At 51.3% G+C, this 21,520-nt stretch overlaps 1 protein-coding gene across 1 annotated transcript in view; it reads left to right on the forward strand.

The window, feature by feature from the left end:
- Myh9 (myosin heavy chain 9) overlaps positions 1-21,520 on the forward strand; it is an 82,683-nt gene that overhangs the window by 29,010 nt on the left and 32,153 nt on the right. Inside the window, exons 3-5 of the mRNA XM_075959999.1 lie at positions 4,555-4,711; positions 17,074-17,101; positions 17,871-17,964. Coding sequence (XP_075816114.1) covers positions 4,555-4,711; positions 17,074-17,101; positions 17,871-17,964 — 279 coding nt within the window. The remainder of the gene's footprint in view (positions 1-4,554; positions 4,712-17,073; positions 17,102-17,870; positions 17,965-21,520) is intronic.

Below are 21,520 nucleotides of genomic sequence, written 5' to 3' on the forward strand. Positions count from 1 at the left end.
AGAGTCCTAAGAGCAGTGTGAGCAAAGGTCCCAAGTACACCAAAGACCAGAGTCTCTTCTATTGGGGCTACCTTTTTAGATGGAGGGCTTTATCACCATGTGGGCGGTGTTGAGAGAAGAACATTTTCCCAGCCCCTGTTATAGTCTGAGCTTTACTGGCCCCGAGGTTACTGGTTCCTTCTAGTGCCAGTCCCAGATTCACCTTCTTTCTTTGACAGCCTTTGAAAACAGAATATTAATTTTATGACGGAATCTGCCACAGACAGTCCTCAGGTGCTCTATTTGCTGGTCTCGGCCTTGGCGCTCGAGTTGTACTTTCCCTCGCATTTGCCAAAGGTGGGCTTCTGAAGGCGATGGGCTTCTGAAGGCAATGGGCTTCTGAAGGCTATGGGCGTTAGAACCACCGCAGCAGTATAGCCATGCGTCTTCTGTGGCTCTCTCCAAACGGCATTCCTTTTGCCACCTTGCTTCTGCCAAGGCCAAAGAGGCCAGAAGCCCAGATCCCTCTTTTCAGTTCAGATGCTTGAGGAAGCAATAATGTGGTTGTTCATCCTAACACAGCTTTGTTTGATTGTGCTTCTACAGCCACCCTGGTCTTGCTCTCAAGGCCAAGTGGCGTAGTTTAGCACCCAAGGGAATGAGAGCTCTCAGGGATTTTATAGCCCTCTCATCTGACTCAATGCAGCAAGGTTGCTTTTGATTTTGGGGAGGAGCAGGCTTGTGTGCTCTCAAGCACCCAGACATTGAGCTTTCTGTGCGATGCTAGGGTGATTTCACATTTCCACAGGTGATTCCTACCCCGCTGGATTGCTGCTACCCCAGGTGCTAAAGCCCTCAGTTGGCCACTTGGGATTACACAGACGTTCCGAGTGGGCCAGACCACCTTGCTGATACTAAGTTAATCCTTCATGACCAGTTCGTTTTCTGCTCACTCATTGGTCCTCAGTTTGATTAGTCAGGGCCTACCAGCAAGCACATTCTCAGGTTGGAAGAAGCATTCTTTATGGATTGCTTTAGTTCATCTTCCTTATGGAAGGGTGGGGAAGAGTTGAAACCTGAAGGTGGGCTGGGATTTAGATGGGATTTTATGCGCAGTAAGGTGCTGGCAAGGGCTAAGAGCAAAATCTGCTTCTTTTTTCTTTTTTTCTTTTAAACTTACTTTATGTGTGTGGGTATTTTGCCTGCATGCCATAGAGGCCAGAAGAGGGCATTGGAAATCGTTGGAGAACTGCAGTTATAGATGGTTGTGAGTTGCCATGTGGGTGCTGGGAATCAAACTTAAGGTCATCTGGAAGAGCATCCAGTTCTGCTAACCATTGAATCTTATCTCTGATCCTGGAACTTGAGGTTTTTGGTGAGAATATGTATAATACAAATTCAAATCTTGCCCCTCAGAAGTATCAAACATGAAATTCAAATTTGGAGGCTGAAGAAAAATGAAGGAAAAATGTCTTGTCTGTCCATCCAGATAACATGGGAGCCACATTCCCCTTGCCTGGGAGTAGGGTGCTCTTAGCAGGATTTGCTTCTGATGTCTTATTCACTCTGCTGTGCTGGCCTGCCTTTACTGACTATGTCACATGGTGCTGCAGAGCCTCGCATCTTCTGTAAGTTGCAGGTAGCTCTCGGCTTGCACCAGGTCTGGACTCTGGCTGCCACTGTTTAAGTCAAAGTCCTGTACTTAGCCTCTTACTGGTGTCTCCACTTAAGTGAGCCTGTGAGAAACAGGCTAGCCACTTGCTTTTACCTCTGGCTGCAAGTGGTCTTTCCTTCCCATGCACGCAATATTAGCTGTAGTGTTTAGTCACTACACCCTTGTGAGTGACATGCAGGGCTTCATTCTGTACGTGGATGTGGGTGTAGAAGCCAAGCTTTCCCCCAGAGCTCTGATGATGGCAGGCATTAGCTCTTGGTTTGGTTTCTTTGCTGTCCTGCCACAGGCCATCCCCCAGGTAGCATCACTAAAGACTGCTAGTGAGATCCCAGCAGATGCAGAACTGTGGGGGCAATTAAAGCCTTTGGTGACTGCCTGGCAGGGCTGCAGCCACCCTCACAGCCTATATATGTGCAGCAGGGTTCCACACTGAGACTCCAGGCACCTTCATGCTGCATTTGCCCAGCTTTGTGGGCGGCACAGCCAATTCTGCACCACAGCTGCTCTGTCTTTTGCTTTGAGGGAAGCGAGGCTCTGGGACAGGGGGCGATGGGGCACAAAGAGCCTCTGTGGCCTGTGAATGGAGCAGCTCCCTGGTGTGGCTGCGTGGGAGTAGAGCCACTTGCTCAAGTGTCTGTGCCTCCATGAGCCTTTAATGTGCTCCTTCCTCCCACCTGAGCTGGGTGTCCCCTTCTCAGGGCTCAGCTGGCTAGTGTCCTTGGGGGGTTAGCTCAGAGCCCTTTAGAGCCTCTGCAGTGTCATCTGCCCATCCAGCTGTCCCAAAGAATGGTCCTAATGACCCTCTGTCCCCTTCTGTTTCTGCCAGCTGCTTCAAACATCTGGCTTTGTGGCACACCCTATATGTGGGACCACGTGTCCTTGGCTTTTATCAGGCTGGACTTCCTAGAGTATAGGTTTTTTTTTTTTTTTTCTCTAAGGCTGAAAACAAAGTTCAATTGTTTGGAGATCCTGGGATGACCTCACTATTTTTTGGCCTTCAATCTTGTCCCCACCTAATGCCATCTGACAACTACACAGAGGATGCCACAAGATGACCTTGCTCCCTCCTTCCTTTTGCAGCACCCAAGCCAGCACCACATTTGGGTTTCTTTGCTTTGACCTTCCTGGTTCCTTGAAAATAGAGTAGTTGGAAGGAGAACATGTGGCAGAAGCACCCCCTCCCCCCTCCTACTCCATAACTCTCTGGGAAGAAGGAAGTCTCCTTAGCATCCAGGTCAGCTGCTCCCCCTAGTGCAGAGCAGTGCACTTGGTTAGGGTACACCCCCTTGGGAGAGCAGCTGACCAGTGTCTGGGTGGTGGGGTCCTTTGAGCTTTGTCCTCAACCTAGCTTCTGTTTGAAGTTCCAAGAAGAACCTTTGGTCAGTGCTGGGGAAGAGCCCTGTCTTCATGCCTGGCTTCTGCGTGAACCCCTGCGTTGAGCCTTGCTGTAGTAGAGAGAACACAGGTGGAGGGGGCAGGATGCATACCATGATCCGCTCCCCAGATGGGCTGCTCCTGGAGCAGGGGTAGGATTGTACAGGAAGATGAGGGGGGCATGGCTGAAGAAAACAGGATATTTGGAGAATTGGCCCTCCAGACCAAGGAGGTTAGCCTTAGTTTTCTTGAGGCCTGAGTTCATGCCTTGTGACCATTGATTGTCTCTTAGCAGACGGGCAGTTTTGGTGTGGAGCCTGGGATGCCGAGCCTTGCTCCCCAGCCTACCTTCCTTCCAACTTGCGATTGTTTTCCCAAAAAGATAGCACTGAGATTGCTATTGCTGTCTGAAGACAGCCATGTCCCCAAACTGAGCATCCCTGGGTGCCCTTGGCAAGGACAGTTCTCATGTACTGGTTAGGAGTACACCATCTGTGCATTTGGAAGGATCAGGGAATTTATTAGAGTTGGTCACAGGCATTGTGGGCATTTCCTCCAGAAACATGGAGGAAAGAGCTGTGTAAGCTCACTGTAGGAAGCAGCTCTCCTGAGCAACACTGTGCTCCCACTCCTCGCCTTGCAGTAAGGTGCCAACCTCCACCCATGCTCTTCTGCATATTGGGAAGTGGAGGAAGAAGGGTACGGACCCCACCACCGCACCCCAGTCAGGATTTGAACTCAAGGTATCTGACTCCAGGGCTTTGCTTTTAAAGGTCAAAGCAGACCTGGAACATTGGGTATACCATGTTGTAAATGTCTGGCATTAAGGGTATTGACACTTCTGAGTTTCTGCCCCTGGAGAAGGCTTTCCGAGGTCATCAAAGTGGCCTTATGTTTTTGAAAGATTTGCAGAGGAATGCAGGGCATGAGCTAACTTTTAGCCCCCGAGGCTCTGTGGTGAGCTTTTCCAGTGTTTGCAGGGTGGAGTGCCCGTGTTGTCAGTGAAGAATCACGTGCACTCAGTTTTTTGAGGTACAGCTGAATCCTTTATCTTTGTACATCTCTCACAATGACAGACACATCTCATTCTCCTAGGATCTGAGGTTTGTTGTTGTTTTTTTTTATTTTTTGGTGACAGTGTTTCACCGTGTAGCCCTTCCTGTCCTGGAACTAACTCTGTAGAACCAGGCTGGTCTCAACTCAAATATCTGCCTGCCTCTGCCTCTTGAGTGCTGTGATTAAAGGTGTGTCCCACCATGCCTAACTGGAACCTGAGTTTTGTAACTGGACTTGTGTGTGTTTTGATATGGACCTTGTCTGACGCACACTTGTCAGCATATAAAGCCACCTGTGAGAGAGTGCTACGACACCTGCAGCATCAGCATCAGCAGGAGCAGGGACACCAGAGAGCACTTTTGCCCTAGGTTGAATCGTGGCCTGGGGCACAGTGGACACTCAGCCACACAAAGGTTGGGTGCTGTTGAGACTCAGACTCGCTAAACCATGGCTTCCTGTTGCTTTCTCAGACCTATTCAGGCCTGTTCTGTGTGGTCATCAACCCTTATAAGAACCTGCCCATCTACTCAGAGGAGATCGTGGACATGTACAAGGGCAAGAAGAGGCACGAGATGCCGCCCCACATCTACGCCATCACAGATACTGCCTATAGGAGCATGATGCAGGGTGAGTACTTGGGGCACTGAGGCCCTCGCCTGGCCTTTCTAGGGATTCCGTTGCTCTAGTGGCTGGTGAGGTGTGTCATCATATAAGAGCCAGGGCCCATGGCTATGTAAACAATATGTTTATATGTTATTAGACCATTCTAGAAACTTTAAAGACTACACTTCCTGACTGTTCTCTCATGTACTCATCCTTCAGAGAGTTTCCCTCATAAGTTTTCAGATCCGTTCCTCATTTTCTCCGCGTTTTCCCTTTGTGCTCCTTGCACACAGCTGGTAACATGCCGGAGTGCGGTCCCCTTAGAGAACCCATGTGAAGCTTCAGCTGGTGGCTGCACCCCTGCACTTGCCTGTGTTCTCTGTCCTGTCACAGTAAAGTGCTTTGGGAGGATGTTTGTTCACTCATCCCTTCTCCTGGACACACCCATTACCTCCATACTTCTTCCCCTCTTCCTGGTGTGTGGCAGTCTCCCACTTTCCACCCTTCCTTCAGGTCTGCTCCCTTAGACTCCTTCTCCCCATCTTCTTGGCTGTCTCCATGGATCTCTTGCTTTTTCCTGTGGGCACTCCTTTTTGGCTCATCCTCAGCCCTGGGCCTTCCATTCAGCCCCTGGAGTGGTTTCTGCCATCGGTGCCTGGCTATGCACTGGTGCTGTCCCTGATTGCTGCCAGCTGGGCCAACCTCACTGCTACTAGATGCTGGAACCTAGTCTTACCACGCACTTTCTTGTTCTCACCCCTTTCCCCAGCTCAGCCAACACTTTGTTGTTGTTGTTTTCGAGACAGGGTTTCTCTGTGGTTTTGGAGCTCTTGTAGACCACGCTGGTCTCAAACTCACAGAGATCCGCCTGCCTCTGCCTCCCGAGTGCTGGGATTAAAGGCGTGCTCCACCACCGCCCGGCTTCAGCCAACACTTTTATTTTCGTTTTTGTTCTTTGGGTTCTGAGATAGTGCCTCACTATGTAGCCCAGGATGGTCCTGCACTCAGAATCCCCCTGTCTGGCGCTTCCCCATGCCTGACTTCAGCATACTCTGTAGGTGTTCTTTCTGTTGCTGTTTCTGATCTTCCTACCCTCACTGCTCTGGCCTTAGGTCTGGCTTTGCAGCTCCTTGTCTGTACTGTTGTCCTCTTAACCTCCATTCTGTCAGAGCCTCTGCCTGTCAGCTGACCACTTTTCAAGACACAGAACCGTCGGGCCGCCCTCCCTCCACTCAGGGAGCTCCATGCATTTCTCCAGCAGGCCTTTCTGCTTCAGGGCCCCACACTTGCTCCACCTGCACACAGTGCTTGGTGAGTGACTGCTACTTTCGGGAGCCCTCTGCTCCCCCAGGCTTTGCACCAGAGCCTGGCAATGCTTAGCTGGAGTCAGGCATTTTAAACTTTTATTTTCTCTGCTCAGAATGGCCTAGGCCCATGCTGCCCTCATATTCTTAGACTGTTGCCAAGTCCCTGGCATATGCAGTCCTGCTCAGGCCCAGCTCCCAAACAGTGTGGCCGTCTTGTTTTGATAGTGGTTTCTTTCGCATCCTTTGTTCGTTAAGCACCACAGTCCATCTGGGCAGTGGTGGCGATGCCCCTCATACTAGCTTTGCCCCGATTTAGTAGTTTAAAATGGCACCGTGCACAGGGTATTTCTTGGCCAGGTTATTAATTAGGCAGGATGTGCAAGTTGGCCTAGTCTTATGTTCACGTCTATCAGGGTTCCTTGTGGAAGCCAGCCCTTTGGTTTGAAAGTAGGATGTCTGTTTGAAAGTGCTAACGAGAGCAGTCTGGTGGGAGAACATTCTGTGAGATTCCAGAGGAGTCTGAGTCTCTGTCTCTGGGGGTTATGAGTCACTTTCCCTTGGCTCTGCAGTGATGCAGTGCGAGGAGTGCACTTGGGGTCTTCCTGAGCAGGGCATGTTCTCATCTCCCCCAGGATCTCAGCTGCTCCTGCTGGGCCATCGTGGGAGAGCCATGGAGAGTAACTCCAGCAGCCGGTCGTTGGAGCTGGACTCTCAGACTCTCAGCAGATAACCTGTAGGGCTCTTTTCCAAGAGAGTTAACCGGTTTTCATTTATTCATAAGAAGCAAGTTTGGGGAAGGATTTCTGAAAGTCACACAGACTGGAAATGGTTAAGCGAAAGAGATAGATAATGTATCTTGTCCGTGGCAGAGCAGCCTCAGTAGGGAAGGAGGTGGCTTGGACCATGACAGCAAGATCAGTTAGAGGGAATGATTGTCAGTGTGGGGACCTACCAGCCCTGTGCTGCTTCAGGAATGGTCTGTGCAATTGCTAGGACCAATGTTTTCCCACCCTCAGCCTGAGAGGCCCCCACTTGGCTTCTTGCTTTGGGCTTGCTGGAACTCGTTAGCCCCTAAGAGAACCTACTAAGCCCATTCTGAGCTGTTGTACACAGTGGGCCCAGAAAGCCTTTAGCAGTAGATGTCTTGTTCTTGGGGGTGTGAAGGACGGTAGTCACACAAGCTCGCCTGTGACACCACGGGTCACTAGTAGAGAGTGTTTCTGAAAGGGACCCTGTCTTCTTACCCTAAGCCAGGTTTTGTAGGTGGAGCCTTGATCTTCAGGCTGTTGGAGCTTGTTACTCTCTGTTTTGGGGTGAAGCCTTGGGCTTGCTGCCCACCCAGTGGGGAAGGGGGCAGGTTTGCTTTGTCCCTTCCTCATGTCTTAAAAGGTATGGCCAGATGGTTCCTCTTCTGCCTCCCCTCCCCCAAGAACTACACAAAAATTTCCTTCCTGAGTTGGTTGTGGCTTATGACATACTAGCGTTTATTCTGCCAAATAGGGTAGTTGGTGGCTTTGTCTGGGAACTTTTATGAGACAAGCTTTTTGATTCCTCCCAGGGCCCATCCTTGTCTTCAAATTCTTCTGTGCTGGGTTTGTCCTTATCGTCTTGGTTACTGTCTGTGGCTCTTTCATTTTTATCCTGGTTTGGATGGTAGCTTATAAGCTACTTTACCTGTTTGCCAGACTAAGCCAGGCTTTCTCAAATGTGACATTTGGGATACTGTAGGATGCATAGTAGTATCCTGGCCTCTTTTCATTCTCTCTATTTGTGACAAAAAATATCCCCAGCCCCTTCCATTAGATGTTCGCTGATGGACAAAATTGTCCCCAGTTGAAAACCCCTAGACCGAGCTTTACAGATCTGTTTTATTCTGATTGTTAGTTCTGGTTAATCAGCAGTTGTCTGGACCTTGTAGTGTTATGGTTTGAAACACAATCTCAAAAGAATTCTGGGATAGATTAGTATTGCCTGCCATGTGCACAGGATAGGGCACTGGAGTGTATGGTCTCCAGCTTAGGCCCCGCAAACAGGTGATAGAAAACGCCAAGATACCAAAAGGGTTATCCTGTTCCTGGAGGCCCTGGCGGTCCAGATGGATAGAAAAGACATGTTTGCTGACAGATCCGGGGCTATAGATGCATTAAAGGCAAGCTGTTGCTGCCAATACCTGGTGCCGGCGCAGTGTCAACAGGTATCAGGTGTCTTGGAGTTCATGGAAGTTGTGGCTGCTGAGGATGGTGTGGCAGGGAACAGCACTGTGGAGGTAGAGACCATGGGAAAGCTGGCCGGCCTATGATAATAAGTGATTGTGGTGCAGCCCAGACGTGCCTGCACAGTTTTGCTTGTTGTCTTAATCTCCAGCCTTGGGTTTAATTAAGGTTGTGTTTGCGTGGTCGTCTTACCACTCTAACTCTGGCTCTCCGTGTATTTTATTTTATTTTTTTTTTTTTGGCCTTCTTGGCTATTAGGCGGCATTTCATCCTTAGAAGAACTTGAACCTGTGTTGCTGCCCCCAGCTTGGGTGGGCACAGGGGCTTCATGTGGAAATCAGGCAGCAGATCCCTGGGGCTGGGGGAGGGGTGCTTTCAGCCTTCTTTGGGGCCCTTGTTGGTAAGAGTGAGTTCATCTGGTTAGTGAGAGACTTTGGCCTGAGCTCAGTTATCTCCCAGTGTAGGTAGAAAAGAAGCTACGCTTACTAGCTCCATGCCAGGTCTGGCTCACTCTCCATTCCTCCTTGGCTTCTCTGTGGAAGCTGCCCTGCAAGTGGTGGTCACTGAACATTGCTCCAGTGCCCAGTGGATGTGCACATTCTCCTGGTGGTTGACTGACCTTTCTGGGTCAACAGTGACAGTGAGGTTTGTGTGTCCCCTTCCCATCCTAGCATGGTCCCCCTGGCTCACATGTGAGGGGATGGGCTCAGATGCGTTAGCTGATGTGTCATTCATGGGCCTCTGAACCGGAGGTTATGGCTACTGTGGCCCCTCTTCTCTTCTGACTAGTCCTTGGAGGAAATCTTTCCAGCCTGACAGTTAGGTGGGGGTGAGAGAGAGAGACCTGCCTTCATTCACCTCTCTTCCATCTGCCCAACTGGTTCCAGGGTCTGCTGAACGAAAAGTCCTCAACTCCTCAGGGGCCGGGAGAGTATTTTAGGTCTTGAGTGGCAGCTCTGGAGCTGGAGCAGTGGGAAGCCACAGATGCGCAGACTCCACTTAAGCAGGAATGTGACAACCAGGAGGCCTGATCCTGGCCAGACTTCTCACATAAAGGTCTCAACTGTCTGCTGGGAGGTGTGGAGCCAGCTTTGTACCTCATCATGTGCCTCAGGAGGCAGTGTGGCTTCCCTGAGGAGGGCCATGCCCTGTGCCTGCATGACATCGTCCTTGCCCAGGGCCAGCCTCGTGCCTCCTGTGTGTTGTACGCTGTAGACTATCTACTCACACAGACACAGGTCCTGCTTAGAGGATTGCTGATTGGCACCTAGAAGTACCAGATGCCCCAGCTCCTCAATATCAGGGAGGGTCCCACACAGAGGTAGTGTGTTCTGGAACTTTGGGGTAGGCAGAGGGTTAGAAAACCAGCTAGCACTTTGTAGGCTACAGCCAAGCATTTGCTGGCCCCTCAGCCTTAGGTATAGTGAGAAGCCTTGTAAACAGGGCTTGAGAGCTATCTCTGGGAAGAATGTGGAGTTTGGCCCAGATAGAGTAGGATTCTCCCTCTTCACTTGCTGATTGGCCTGGTTATGGCACAGCCATTCACCATGATAGAGTTTGTTTTTCTCTTCCTTTCAACTTGACACAGCTGACATGGCCAGGTTAAAGAATTTCAGAATTTCAGGAGTGGTTGTAGGGCAGTGCTGACCTGTGCGGTAGGTCCCTGGAGAACGGGCAGTAGGAGACTGAAACACAGCCTTTATGGGATCTTCCCAGTGCCTAGTCCTGCTCACTACTGACAGACGGGCAGGTGCTATCCCCAGAGCCACAGGCGTAGACAGACTTCTCTGGATCTCCAGAGGGCTTCAGACTGACTTCTCTGGATCTCCAGAGGGCTTCAGACTGACTTTGTTGTATCTCTAGAGGGCTTCAGACTGACTTCTGTATCTCCCCAGAGGGCTTCAGACTGACTTTGTTGTATCTCCAGAGGGCTTCAGACTGACTTTGTTATATATCTCCAGAGGGCTTCAGACTGACTTTGTTATATATCTCCAGAGGGCTTCAGACTGACTTTGTTATATATCTCCAGAGGGCTTCAGACTGACTTTGTTATATATCTCCAGAGGGCTTCAGACTGACTTCTGTATCTCCAGAGGGTTTCAGACTGACTTTGTTGTATCTCCAGAGGGTTTCAGACTGACTTTGTTGTATCTCCAGAGGGCTTCAGACTGACTTCTGTATTTCCAGAGGGTTTCAGACTGACTTTGTTGTATCTCCAGAGGGCTTCAGACTGACTTCTGTATTTCCAGAGGGTTTCAGACTGACTTTGTTTTATCTTCAGAGGGGCTTCAGTCTTGTAGCAGTAAGGCCTTGGGCTGATAATGGTCTCTGTGGGTCTTCTAGGAGGATGTCACTTTGTTCAGGTTATGTGTGTGTGTGTGTGTGTGTGTGTGTATCTGTCCGTCCATCTGCCCATCCATCCCTCTGTCTGTCCCCTATTGCTGGTGGGCCAATAGAGACACAGACACACAAGCTTCCTATCTACTTCTCCCACAGTTCTGGAGCTAGGAGGCCGCTCCCTCCGCTCTGCTCCCTGGACAGCAGGTCTGTTCCTGGAGCAAGCCACCATATTTTGATCTCGTCAGTTTCCGCATCCTCACATTTAGGCTCCTCTTTCTAAAGAGGGTCCTTTTTGCTGGTTTCTTTCCTTTTCTGTGCTAGGGATTGAACCCAGTAGGTGACTTGCGAGTCAAGTAACCAGCTGAGCTGAATCGCTAGCTCAGTAGTGATCCTTTTTCACAACTCAGCTTTACAGTTTCCATCCAGCTTAGCAGTGGTCCCCTTCCCCTCATGCTTTGACCTGGGCCAGCAAAGCTATTTTGAGAGTAATTGGAAACTTGACCCTATGGTTTTGTTAGTCCATCTACCCTCACCCCCTCAAAAAAGGTAACTATAAAAAATCCACCTGTAGGGACTGGAGAGATGGTTCAGTGGTTAAGAGCAGTGACTGCTCTTCCAGAAGACCAGGGTTGAGCCCCAGCATCCACATGGTGGCTCACAAATGTCAGTAACTCCAGTTTTATGGGGTTTATTTCCCTCTTTGGTCTCAGAGGGCACCAGGTACATGAGACATACATATAAGCAAAACCTACCTTTAAAAAATCTACCTGTAAAATCCAGTGGGCAGACCATGCTTGGTTGCTGTTCGAGCATGTGTCCTGCTCTCCCAAGTCCTGGGGCTGTGTTCTGGTATGCTAGGACTAGACAGGGCTGTGTTGGAGAAGAGAGACACTTTGCTTTCCCGTTGGCTTTCTGGAGTGAAGCTATCAGATGAGAACAAAAATAGTTCCCTGAAGCCAAAGTGAGGTGAACAAGTGGGCAACCTGCACACATGCAGGTCCTGGATCTTGACCCCCGGGGTATTGGCTCAGTATTGACTCCCTAGGACATACGATGTTTTAAGCATTCAGACAGTATAGCTTAGGGTCAGGGAGACAGATAGACAGACACCCACACAACTGTTCATAGTCTTGCCTGTACACACACACACACACACACACACACACACACACACACACACCCCGTTTATAGTCTTGTCTGTACACACACACACACACACACACACACACACACACACACACACACACAGTGTCTTATCTGTCCACCTTCAGCTGGTCCAGAATACAGTAGTGCCGAGGCCCAAGCTGAAGGGAGAGGGTGTGCAGCTGTGCTCCTGTGGCTGTGGCATGCTCCTCTTCTCCCTGAACTTATCCAGGTCCGTTGGTGTGCCTGTCCTTCGCGTATCAGCTCTCTCTGAGCCTGCTTGATTGACTCTGGCTCTCTGGCTCCTGTCTGTCCTGCTTTGCTTTTGTTCTCCTTCCCCAAGAGCACAGCTCTGCAGAGCCATCAACTGTGGCTCCACCGTGACTCCTTACCAGATGGTAAGGATCCAGCAGGGAGCCACTGAGCAAGGCAGAGCTGACTGGGTGCTTCCTGAAGGCATTTGCCGTGGGCAGTGGGCATTCGGGTGGTTTTGGATTTCCAACCTCACAAACCTGTTGGAGCCACCTGTGCCAGGTGAGGGGCCAGTCAAAAACATTTGCTCTCAGCCTTGCCAGCAGAGAAGTGGAAATAGCTCACTTGTGCTCCTGAGTTTTGCTGGTGCATCTGGCCAAGAGAAGGTCTGGGGTCTCACTCACTTTTAGCATATTGAAGGTCTAGAGTCAGTCCTGGAGCTTTGTTCCAATCATCCAGGGACTGACAGGAAGGGCTGCCTGACTCCCGCCCTTTGCACCTGAGGCCCAGGCTTCTTAGACCAGGTCTTGGAGAGAAGCACAGGTCAAGGGGCCAACTCCATTTGTCTCTAGTAGGGATTTGAATGAGCAGCTGCCTGTGTGTCCTGGACCGCGTTGTATGCTTATGGGCCCCTAGCAAGGGGCTTCCTTCTTAAATGGCTGCCTGCAGACCTCTGTTCAGCCTGTCTGCAACCTCTGGTAATAAGTAGGAAGTGGTTTTTGCACCCTTTATTCTCACCTTTCTGTCTGCTTCCCAAGTGCTTGTCACTCAGGCTGTGATTGGGCTGGCTGGGGAGATGACATCGGAGCTGCTCGAAGGCTTGCTATCATCATGCGTGGCTTGCTCTCTGCATGGCTCTGGCCTCTGTGCATCGAGAGGTTAGACCTAGCCTGTAGGGTTTTTAGTGGGACAAAGGCCTGCTTGAGTCAAATCGTCAGCTTCCTCAGGCTACACTAAGGCCTTCCCACTTCTAACTTTGAACTGGAACCCGCATTTTATATCCTTTGCATAATCCTTTGTGCTTTGACTTCCTGACACCCAGACAGTATCCAGACACTTGACTCTGGAGTTTCAGTGTCTGCCTTGGGTGACCCAGTACAAGAAGTCACCTTGCCTACTCAGTCTGCACACAGTAAGCCACCCTCAGGTCCGCTGTGTAATTTCTCCAGAGCACATTTGGAAGCGGGCTGTATGCCTACTCTATTGCCATCCACTATTGGCCTACCTTGACCCTATCTACTTCTCAGCCCCAGAGAACCCAGTAGACTTCGAGGTAGGGGTTCCTCAGGCAGGGCACTCACCCAGCTATGGCCTTATGACAGTTCCTCCTGGGAGGTAGACTCTCTGAGCCTGGCCATGAGTCAGTTCTAGTAGCAGCCTGCACCCTTCCTCCTGTACTTCCTGTCTGGCTGATGTCACCACTGTGCTAGTAGTCTGAAGCTTCACAGCCTTTTATGGACAAGAGTCAGCCATAGCTCCTCTCACAGAGGAAGTGAGCCATAGCACTGCTTCTTCCCCCCACCCCCACCCCTTCTGTGTAGGAATCTGAATGCCTGGGATGGAACACCTGCAGCCAGGCCTCAGGTGTTCTTCTGAGCTAGCTAGAAACCTGTCCATTCAGGGTGGCCACATCAGCTTGTGACCTCATTCCCCTCATTCCGTGAACTCAGCTTCTGGGTTTAAAGTCAGCTCAGGGCGGGAAGAGCCTGGCTGCTGTGTGTTTCACTCATGAGAGCTTTTCTTGTGGTTCTGGAAGGCTCTTTGAGAGCTTGGAGATGGAGATAGAGTGTGGGGGTGGTTAAGGACAACATCCTGAGTGGGCCTTGAGCATTCATTCCCAGAGGGCTCCAGGGGCACAGCTAATGGCTTCCTTTCTAACTGCTCTGGGTGTATGGGCAGCGGTAGCCAGACTGCCCTCTGCTAGCTACTGTCCCCTGCTCAGTGCTTTGTTAAGATTCTGACCGAGGAAAGGCTGCAGCTGCTGGAGTTCTAGCAACCACGCTGAAACTCAGTGCTGCCTCAGCCCACATCCTCTGTGGTGTGGCCCAGGCTGAGATGGGGTCCTGGGTGGTTCAGAGCCTGTGCTTCTGAATACGTTATGCTGGTGGCTGTTAACTCCCAAGCCCCAAGGTAGAAGACGGACAAAAGGTTATTTCTGATAGACTCTTTGACCGTTTAGCTGGCCTCTGCGTGTCCTTAGCCACTGAGACCGACAGTATGAGTGAGGCAGGACTGCTGGCACGAGTACCCAGGAGAGTCCTTTCCAGAGCACAGGAAGCACAGGCAGCAGGGTGAACTGGCTCAGGCTGAGAGCCCACTACTTTCTGGGAACTGATGCCATTATCTGTAAGGGAATGCTCTGAGCCTGGGCACATCTCAAACAAATGACTGAGGAAAAAAAAAACTAGACAAATCAGGCCGTCACACCACCAGCTACCTCCTGCCTTACCTGACTGGGGAGGGTTTCCTTTGGCTACCCAAGAGGTCAGGAGATGGACTGAAAACTTCCAGAAAGGGTTGTAAGGACTTTGAGGATTTAAGAGGCTCTGTGTGAGTCACTCTTAAGTGTTGGGGGCCTTCACCTGAAGGGAGGAGGTGGCCTCTTGGTGGCTCTTCTTTGAAAGCAGTAGTTCAGCAGAGTCTGGCAAAGCAGGTTGGGATTCCTTTGAACCTGTGCTTGTACTGTTAGTTGCAGAAAGAGTCTCTGAAAGTGGAGAGGAAAGGGCAAGGGTGGCGGGTAGGCTGAACCTTCTATGCTGCAAGCCTCTGTGTCTGTGTATGTATGTGAGTACATGCATGCGCTGTGGATCTGTTTACACACAAGTGTCTGCGTACTGCTTCGTGCACTCAGTGGATCTCTTTGCACACAGGTATCTGAGTGTGTGCTGCTCTGCACACTCATGTTCCTGCTCATATGTCTGTACGCGTTCTTATGCACCAGGGCACACCTGTGTGTATGCAAGTGTGCTTCTCTGTGTAAATAGGACTGGACACAGCTGCCCAAATGTCTCTCTCTGTGCACGTGTGTCCGTGTGTGCGTGTGTGTTGGCCACCCCACTTCCTGTTGAGTAGTGAAGTCTCTGGTTCCTCCTCACACAGTTGAAGGAATTCCAGTCATCCAGGGACTGGGCCTGGACAGCCCTGGGAAACAGTTCCTTCTGAAGGAATGGGGAATGTTTCCTTTTATGGTAGCACCAGGCCCTTTCTGCTCAAGCTTCGCCAGCACACGCAGGTACATTCTTGCCTGCTCTGGAGGGGTGACTAAACATGCCCGCCTGCGGCCACAGCTGGGGCCAACCACAGGGAGCTGCTAGGGGAGGGCAGAGCCTGGGATGACAGAAATGCTTGCTCCAGCCTCATGGAGGAAGCAACTGCTGTTGGGGAGGAAGGAGTGAAAATGGCTCTCTTCCAGCCCGTCCCCAGCCACCTCCTGCTTTTTCCTGTATCTCTGCCTGTCTTGTCGAGGCTCTGCTCTTTCTCAGTCATTGTCTGGCAGCTTTGAAGAATGAATGTTTTTGGAAACATAGGGCAAGGTGTGGGAAGGTTGAGTGCCTGCTTCTTGCCTTCTTGCTGAGTGGTTCTCGTGGAGGTTTGATAGTGCTGTGTGAGTGCGAAGCGTGGGGCTCCCCCTGCTCCCACTCTGAGGCATTTCATCTTTCTCATCTTTTGGTTTGTCTCAACTGTACAGTTCACCCTGGCCTTCAGTGCCCAGCAGTTCTGCCTCGACCTCCAAGTGCCTGGCTTGGTGGTTATTTCTTGAGAGAAAGGTGAAGGCTGCAGCTGAGGGCATGGACAGCTGCTGCCCCTGTCGGGTGTAAGGCTTCCTTTTTCTGGCTTCCTGTCTTGGAGTCCAGCCTTCCCTTCTGCTCAGCCAGTTGACAGAGTGGGGTTGGCAGTGTGTACTCAGCCTTACATGCTGTTGAGATTGGGCCAGCTAGAAAGCTCACCTACAGGAGTGCAGGTCATCTGCCTGGTCAGTCTGGTGTTAGATGGCTAATTCCATGACCTGAGGCCACACACAGAAAGCCATGAGTCATTCTCTGAGCACCTTGTCACACGGGGCCCTAGCAGAGTGAGAGCCAGGAGTGCCCTTCATGAATGGCTGGCATCTACTGTCTGGCAATGCTGGTTCTACCAGTAGCCACCAGCGCCCCTTGATTGGCTCTCCCGCTTCCCCCCTCTGCCACTGCTGCTCTATCATAGAGATGATAGTGGTCCTTCAGGAGATCACTGTACTCACAGGGTCAGCACCAGAGCTGTTGTATGTGTTTATCAAAATAATCACAAAGAGGAGTGAGTCGCCAGTGTACCTTGTGCTGTGGAGAGCCATAGTCGAGTGTAGTTCAGATGTTACCAGATAACATGGTGCTGGGTCCAACCGCTCTGACTCTATAGGGTCTAAAGTGGGACACTCAGCACCCACCTGGGGCGGTAGCTTGTCCTGGAATTTCAGAGCGCAGGGCACTGTCCCCTAGCTTTTAGAGTGCAGTTGTCCCCACATGCAAAAGGAACATTCACATCCCTCCTTGCTGAGTGGTGGCTGTTGGAAGCTCCTACCCCTGGTGTAGAGGGCAGGACCTCAGAGACACTGTCAGAGCTGTTCATGATTGCTGGGTCCCTCGATCTTGTCATTACTGTGTGTCCTGCATGGGCCAAGCACCATGCAGGTGAGTTCACATGTGTCCTTTACATATGGGCTGCCCCACAACATGGAGGAGTTCATGGGGCTCACATCGTCTCTGTGAGGCAGCATCTCATACTGGGACGGTCCCATTGCAAACTAGGCCTTGTCATGTTGCCTGCTCTGATTTCTGGCTTCTTAAACAGTATTCCTTGCTTAAATATGGGCAGTGTTGGGAGCCTGGCATGGGCATTGTTTTCTGATATTCTTGGGATAGAGTGGGCAGCGTGTGTACAGCCTGGACTCGGGGCAGGCAGCTTTCTGGGACTTTGACGCTCCAGATGCTCCTCTTAAGGGACTGTCCATAGGCAGCTCAGGTTGGAGGTCTGCAAGGGTCCCTTCAGAGCAGCATTTAAGTTTTTGTTCCTTGTCTTGGCAACATTTCATGGAGGTGGGAAGGAGCAGGTTTCTTTTTCCCAAGGTAATCTGATGTCCTCTTCTTTGTTGCAGACAGAGAAGACCAGTCCATTCTGTGCACGTAAGTGTTTTATGAGTGTGTGTGAGTGTGTGTGTGGGTTGTTTATTGCTCTGATAGTTGTATTTGTGGTGCTGGGGATTGAGCTCACCCCTACTCTTATTCACGGGGAAAGAATACTTTTATCCTGTTGAAGGGGGTTGATAGGCTCCAGTTCAGGTCCCTCCTTTTGCCCCAAGACAGGACTCAGGGCTATGTGTCTTTTGCCCAGTGGTCCCAGTCACAGCTAAGGCCTTTGTCAGCCCTTCTTAAAGGAGTGGTACTCGAGGGTGGGTGGGTGACAGCAGAGGATCACCACAAGCTCCAGCAAAAGGCACCAGCTGGCGTTTCCAGAACTTCCAGCATGGCACATGCCTTCCGACTGGGGATGGTGGCCTTCCTTACCTGATGTAGGCTGATACTGGCTACTGTCCATCTTAATAAGGAAACCGCCTCCTAGGGTTATTTCAGGGGAACACATATAAGTGCCTTTGGCTCCTAGGTCAGCAGCTGCCTCCCCCGATGTCTCAAACATTTAGCTCTGAAGGCTGCCAAGTGAGCAGGGTAGGCAGTGGCTATGAATCGACTTTTGTCTGGCCTCTGGTGGGCCATGGGAAGCAGACAGGGAGAACTGCAGAGCTTCACTTTTGGTTTGCTGTGCCCCTTTCTTCCTGTTGGCTCCTCGTGGGTACCCACAGAAGAGCAGAATGGTAGACAGCAGGACATGCTGTAAGGGGTGGAGGCTGAGGACATAGCCGCATCTTACCGAGGACTCCCTCAACTCTCTTGGCAGGGGTGAGTCTGGAGCAGGCAAGACAGAGAACACCAAGAAAGTCATCCAGTACCTGGCGCACGTGGCATCCTCACACAAGAGCAAGAAGGACCAGGTGAGTGCCTGGTGCCTTGCTGGGCCTTGGCAGAGGGTGGTAAAGGAGGAAGGCTTATAATGGAGGCCTCAGCTTTAAGTGAGGATGCTCTTGGGCATGAAGCAGAGGCCCAGCTTTTTTCCCTAGGCAGTAGCTTAGCAGTCTCAGGAGTACTTGGGTGGTAGCAGGTCCATTTCATTCTTGTCCTCCAAACTCTTCAAGTTGTTATGAAAACTGGACCCATCCCAGGGTCTACTTAGCAGAACCCTTGGCGTGGCAGCTGGTTGCTGCATGCACTCCACCTCTGAGACTGGAAGAGACAGTCCGAGACAAGGTTCTCCTGTTAATGGAGGCCAGAAGGACTTGGGTTGACCTGCCGTCAAATCCCTGTATCCTTGTTCTGTTGTGGGAATAATGTCTCTGGGTGGACAGTTCTCCCTCACCAAGAAAGGACAGTTGGAAAGTCATCTTACTTCCTTTTCTCCCTCTTCTCTTGGTGGATTTTGGTGGAACTCAGCAGTGTCCTGGCTAGGTGAGATGCACGTTTTACTGCACGTTCTGCACCGGGAATGCGTGTTCTGCCATCGTGTGTCCTTGGATTCTGTACATTCTTCTGAGCAGCTTTCACGTCACACATTGTCACTTTCTGCAGCTAGAACTTTCTTTAGAGGCTCGGCTCACTGGTTGTCTTGGGAGGAGGGCTGGGCGTGATGCACACAGGCCTCTGGTGCACTCTGAAAGGGCAGTTCCCGACTGGGGTCAGCCTCATCACTGGGCTTTTCTCAGAACGCCAGACCTGCCTGAATTCCAGTTGTGCCCCGTGCAGTGCCTGTGCAGGCACGGTGGGGTGTGCACCTGCCTTCCCAGAGTCCCACATGCTCACTGTAGTCCACACCAGTTACAGATGGCTGGCCCCTCGTCTCCTGGCACAAGCTGGGGGAGATACTGGGAGGTCCCAGATTGGAGTTTCCTGGGGAAAGCAGTAGTTAGTGTTGAGCATGGCTGAGGAGCCCCACTCTCCTCATACACTTCGGCTGCCCTGAGGAATCTGAGTACTAGTGATGCCTCCCCAAGGCCATCAGGGTGCTCTACTGCCCTCACTGGCTTCACCTTACTGGGGTCCTGTGCACTGTGTTCACCAGTAAGTTGGGGTGTGTCTCTGCATGCATAGCTGGGGTGCAGCCACACAACACCCTTGTACCGTCTTCTGGAATTAGACCAGAAACAACTCTCCACATGCCAAACTTTCTGAAACTTTTTCCACAGGGTGTCAGTAATTATATTTAGAAACTAATAAAGTTTCTTCCCCAACCCCCCCCCCCCCCATTTTCCATTCTTTATAGGAGGCCTATTTTAAAAACTGAGCTGGGAGGTTAGGAGGTCTCTGGCTGAGGTTTTTTTTCTCTGAGTTTGGAGTAAAATCCATTTCCCAGCTATTTATTGAATGCTTGGTATGTGACTGATTCTTAGGAGGGTGACACTGGGGTCTCTGCCCTGGAGGACAGGAGACAGGACCCCAGTTAGAGAGCAGTAAAAGGGCCCCATGCACCTCATGCCTGGGTTCCAACTTTAGAGGAAAGACAGGCCTCGGGCATACAAATAATTGGGGGATCTTAGGGACATAGTGGGGGAAGAGCTAGGAAGACACAGTGTGCTGTGGGTACTCTGTGCTGGCCCCACCTCCAGCCCGAGTGAATGCTGCCTCTGGTGTGCAGACACAACTAAGGCCATCGACCAGTGTAGTTGTTCATCATCCCTGAAGCTGTGCTGTGATTTCCCACACTTGCCCAGCTAGTTTCTCAGTGTGAGGCCTGTTGTGACATCTCTGGGAGAGAACTCTCTCCCTGCAGTGACTGGCTCACCCCCTCCACTGCAAAAACAAAAACAAAAAAAACCCCACACAACAAAAAACAACAAAAACCAAAACATACATACACACGCAAGCAAGCCCATCAGACAGGATGTTAAGAGGAAGGGCAGGGTGAGCTTCTGTAGTCTATTTTTGAATGTACTAGTTGGAGCCCCCTGACTGAAATACCACCCGGGGAAGCTTTTCAGAAACCGGACTGGTAATTCCAAGCTTAGGACCATACACCAGCACATCATTTCATATTGTGCCAATTCCACAGTCTCTCCTGTGCCCAATTAGATGTCCATAAAGCACACTCTGTCGGTCAGCCATCACCACTGTAACTGCTCCCACTTGGCCCAGTGAGCCCACTTTCCCAGCAGCTGTGTGTGGGTCCAGACAGAAGCTTGAGTTGAGACTGTTTGAGAGAACAGGAGTGGCCCAGCCATCCTGGCGGCCTGGCATCTGCTTTGTTAGGAGCGTCACTGGGTGGGGAGCAGTGCCTAAGTTTGGCTGTGCAGGTTGCTTGCGAGCTGACTAGCAGGCTCACCCGAGGCCTTTGGGAGGCAGCCTGGTGCCTTCCGGGAGGGTGACTGTTGGTGCCAGGTACACATGTGGAGCTGTCTCTGAGGGCATGATCACCCTTGCCCTTTGACCTGGCCTTGCTGACCACCTTCTCCTCCACTTACCTTACTGGGCCATGGAAGCTTCCACAGGAGGGAGGAGCCTTGGATGAAGTGGTGGGAGGAAGAGGAGGAGGCGGAGGAGGCTTAGCCTGGTTCATTTCTGGGCTCTGGTGGACTCCAGAATCTTGCTGATGCATGCGGTGTCTGGTAGGTGTGCTGGAAGGCTGTCACCCTGCAGACCGGTTGTGTCTGTGGCAGTTGTGCTGGCAGGCAGGTGTGGCATCACTGACTCTCCTGGGAGATCTGCTGCCCTGCCGCCAGGCTGCCTTTCCTCCCTCTCCATTGGCCGCTGTTTCCGTAAAGCCCTGGCTGCCCTCCAGCCTTTCTGATAAACATCGACCCTGCCTGGTGGGAGCGCCGCTCTTTACCCTCTAGAGATCTGTTAAGAAGAATAGGACCCGGTGTCCTCGGCCAGTCTTGGCTGCTGCTGGCTGGCTGAAGAGGTGGATGAACGCTTGCAGAACTGATTTGGCCCGGCAGGGCAGATTCCCCCGTGTAGGACAGGGGCAGGGGCAGGAGATATCGAAGTGGCTGACAGTGGTTAGGGCGAAGACTTTAATTTGACCACCAGCTTTGCTGACCCATGACTGGATGACCTTGAGCAGAATGCCCTTCCTTCTCCAAGCTTGCTCCTGCGCCTGTGAAAGAGGGCAGCTCTCTGCCTACCTAACCCCCTAGGTCCAGGGATGAGATGCATGAGGGTTTCTTCTGCCAGCCAACAGACACCAGGATTTGTGAAAATTATTGTTAAATATTTGGGGCTCTAAAGTGGGCCTCGCGGATCCCACCTGGAGACCCTTACTGATGTCAGGGAAGGTTTGGAGATAAGGAGGGGCCATAGGGACAGTACAGCTGACTCCATTCTGGCTGCGGTAACTTGTCTTTTGAGGATCTGATTCTTCCTTGTATGTAAAGGGAACGTGTGGGGACTGGATACAAGGAGTGGGCAGAAGGCCAGTGTACACAGGGTGACTGTCCTGGAGACAGGCTCGTGCCATGCCTTCTCTTAATCTCCTTACCCTCGACACTCTTAGGGTCATTC

The sequence above is a fragment of the Microtus pennsylvanicus genome, chromosome 2, assembly GCF_037038515.1.
Source record: "Microtus pennsylvanicus isolate mMicPen1 chromosome 2, mMicPen1.hap1, whole genome shotgun sequence".
Taxonomy (NCBI): Eukaryota; Metazoa; Chordata; class Mammalia; order Rodentia; family Cricetidae; genus Microtus; species Microtus pennsylvanicus.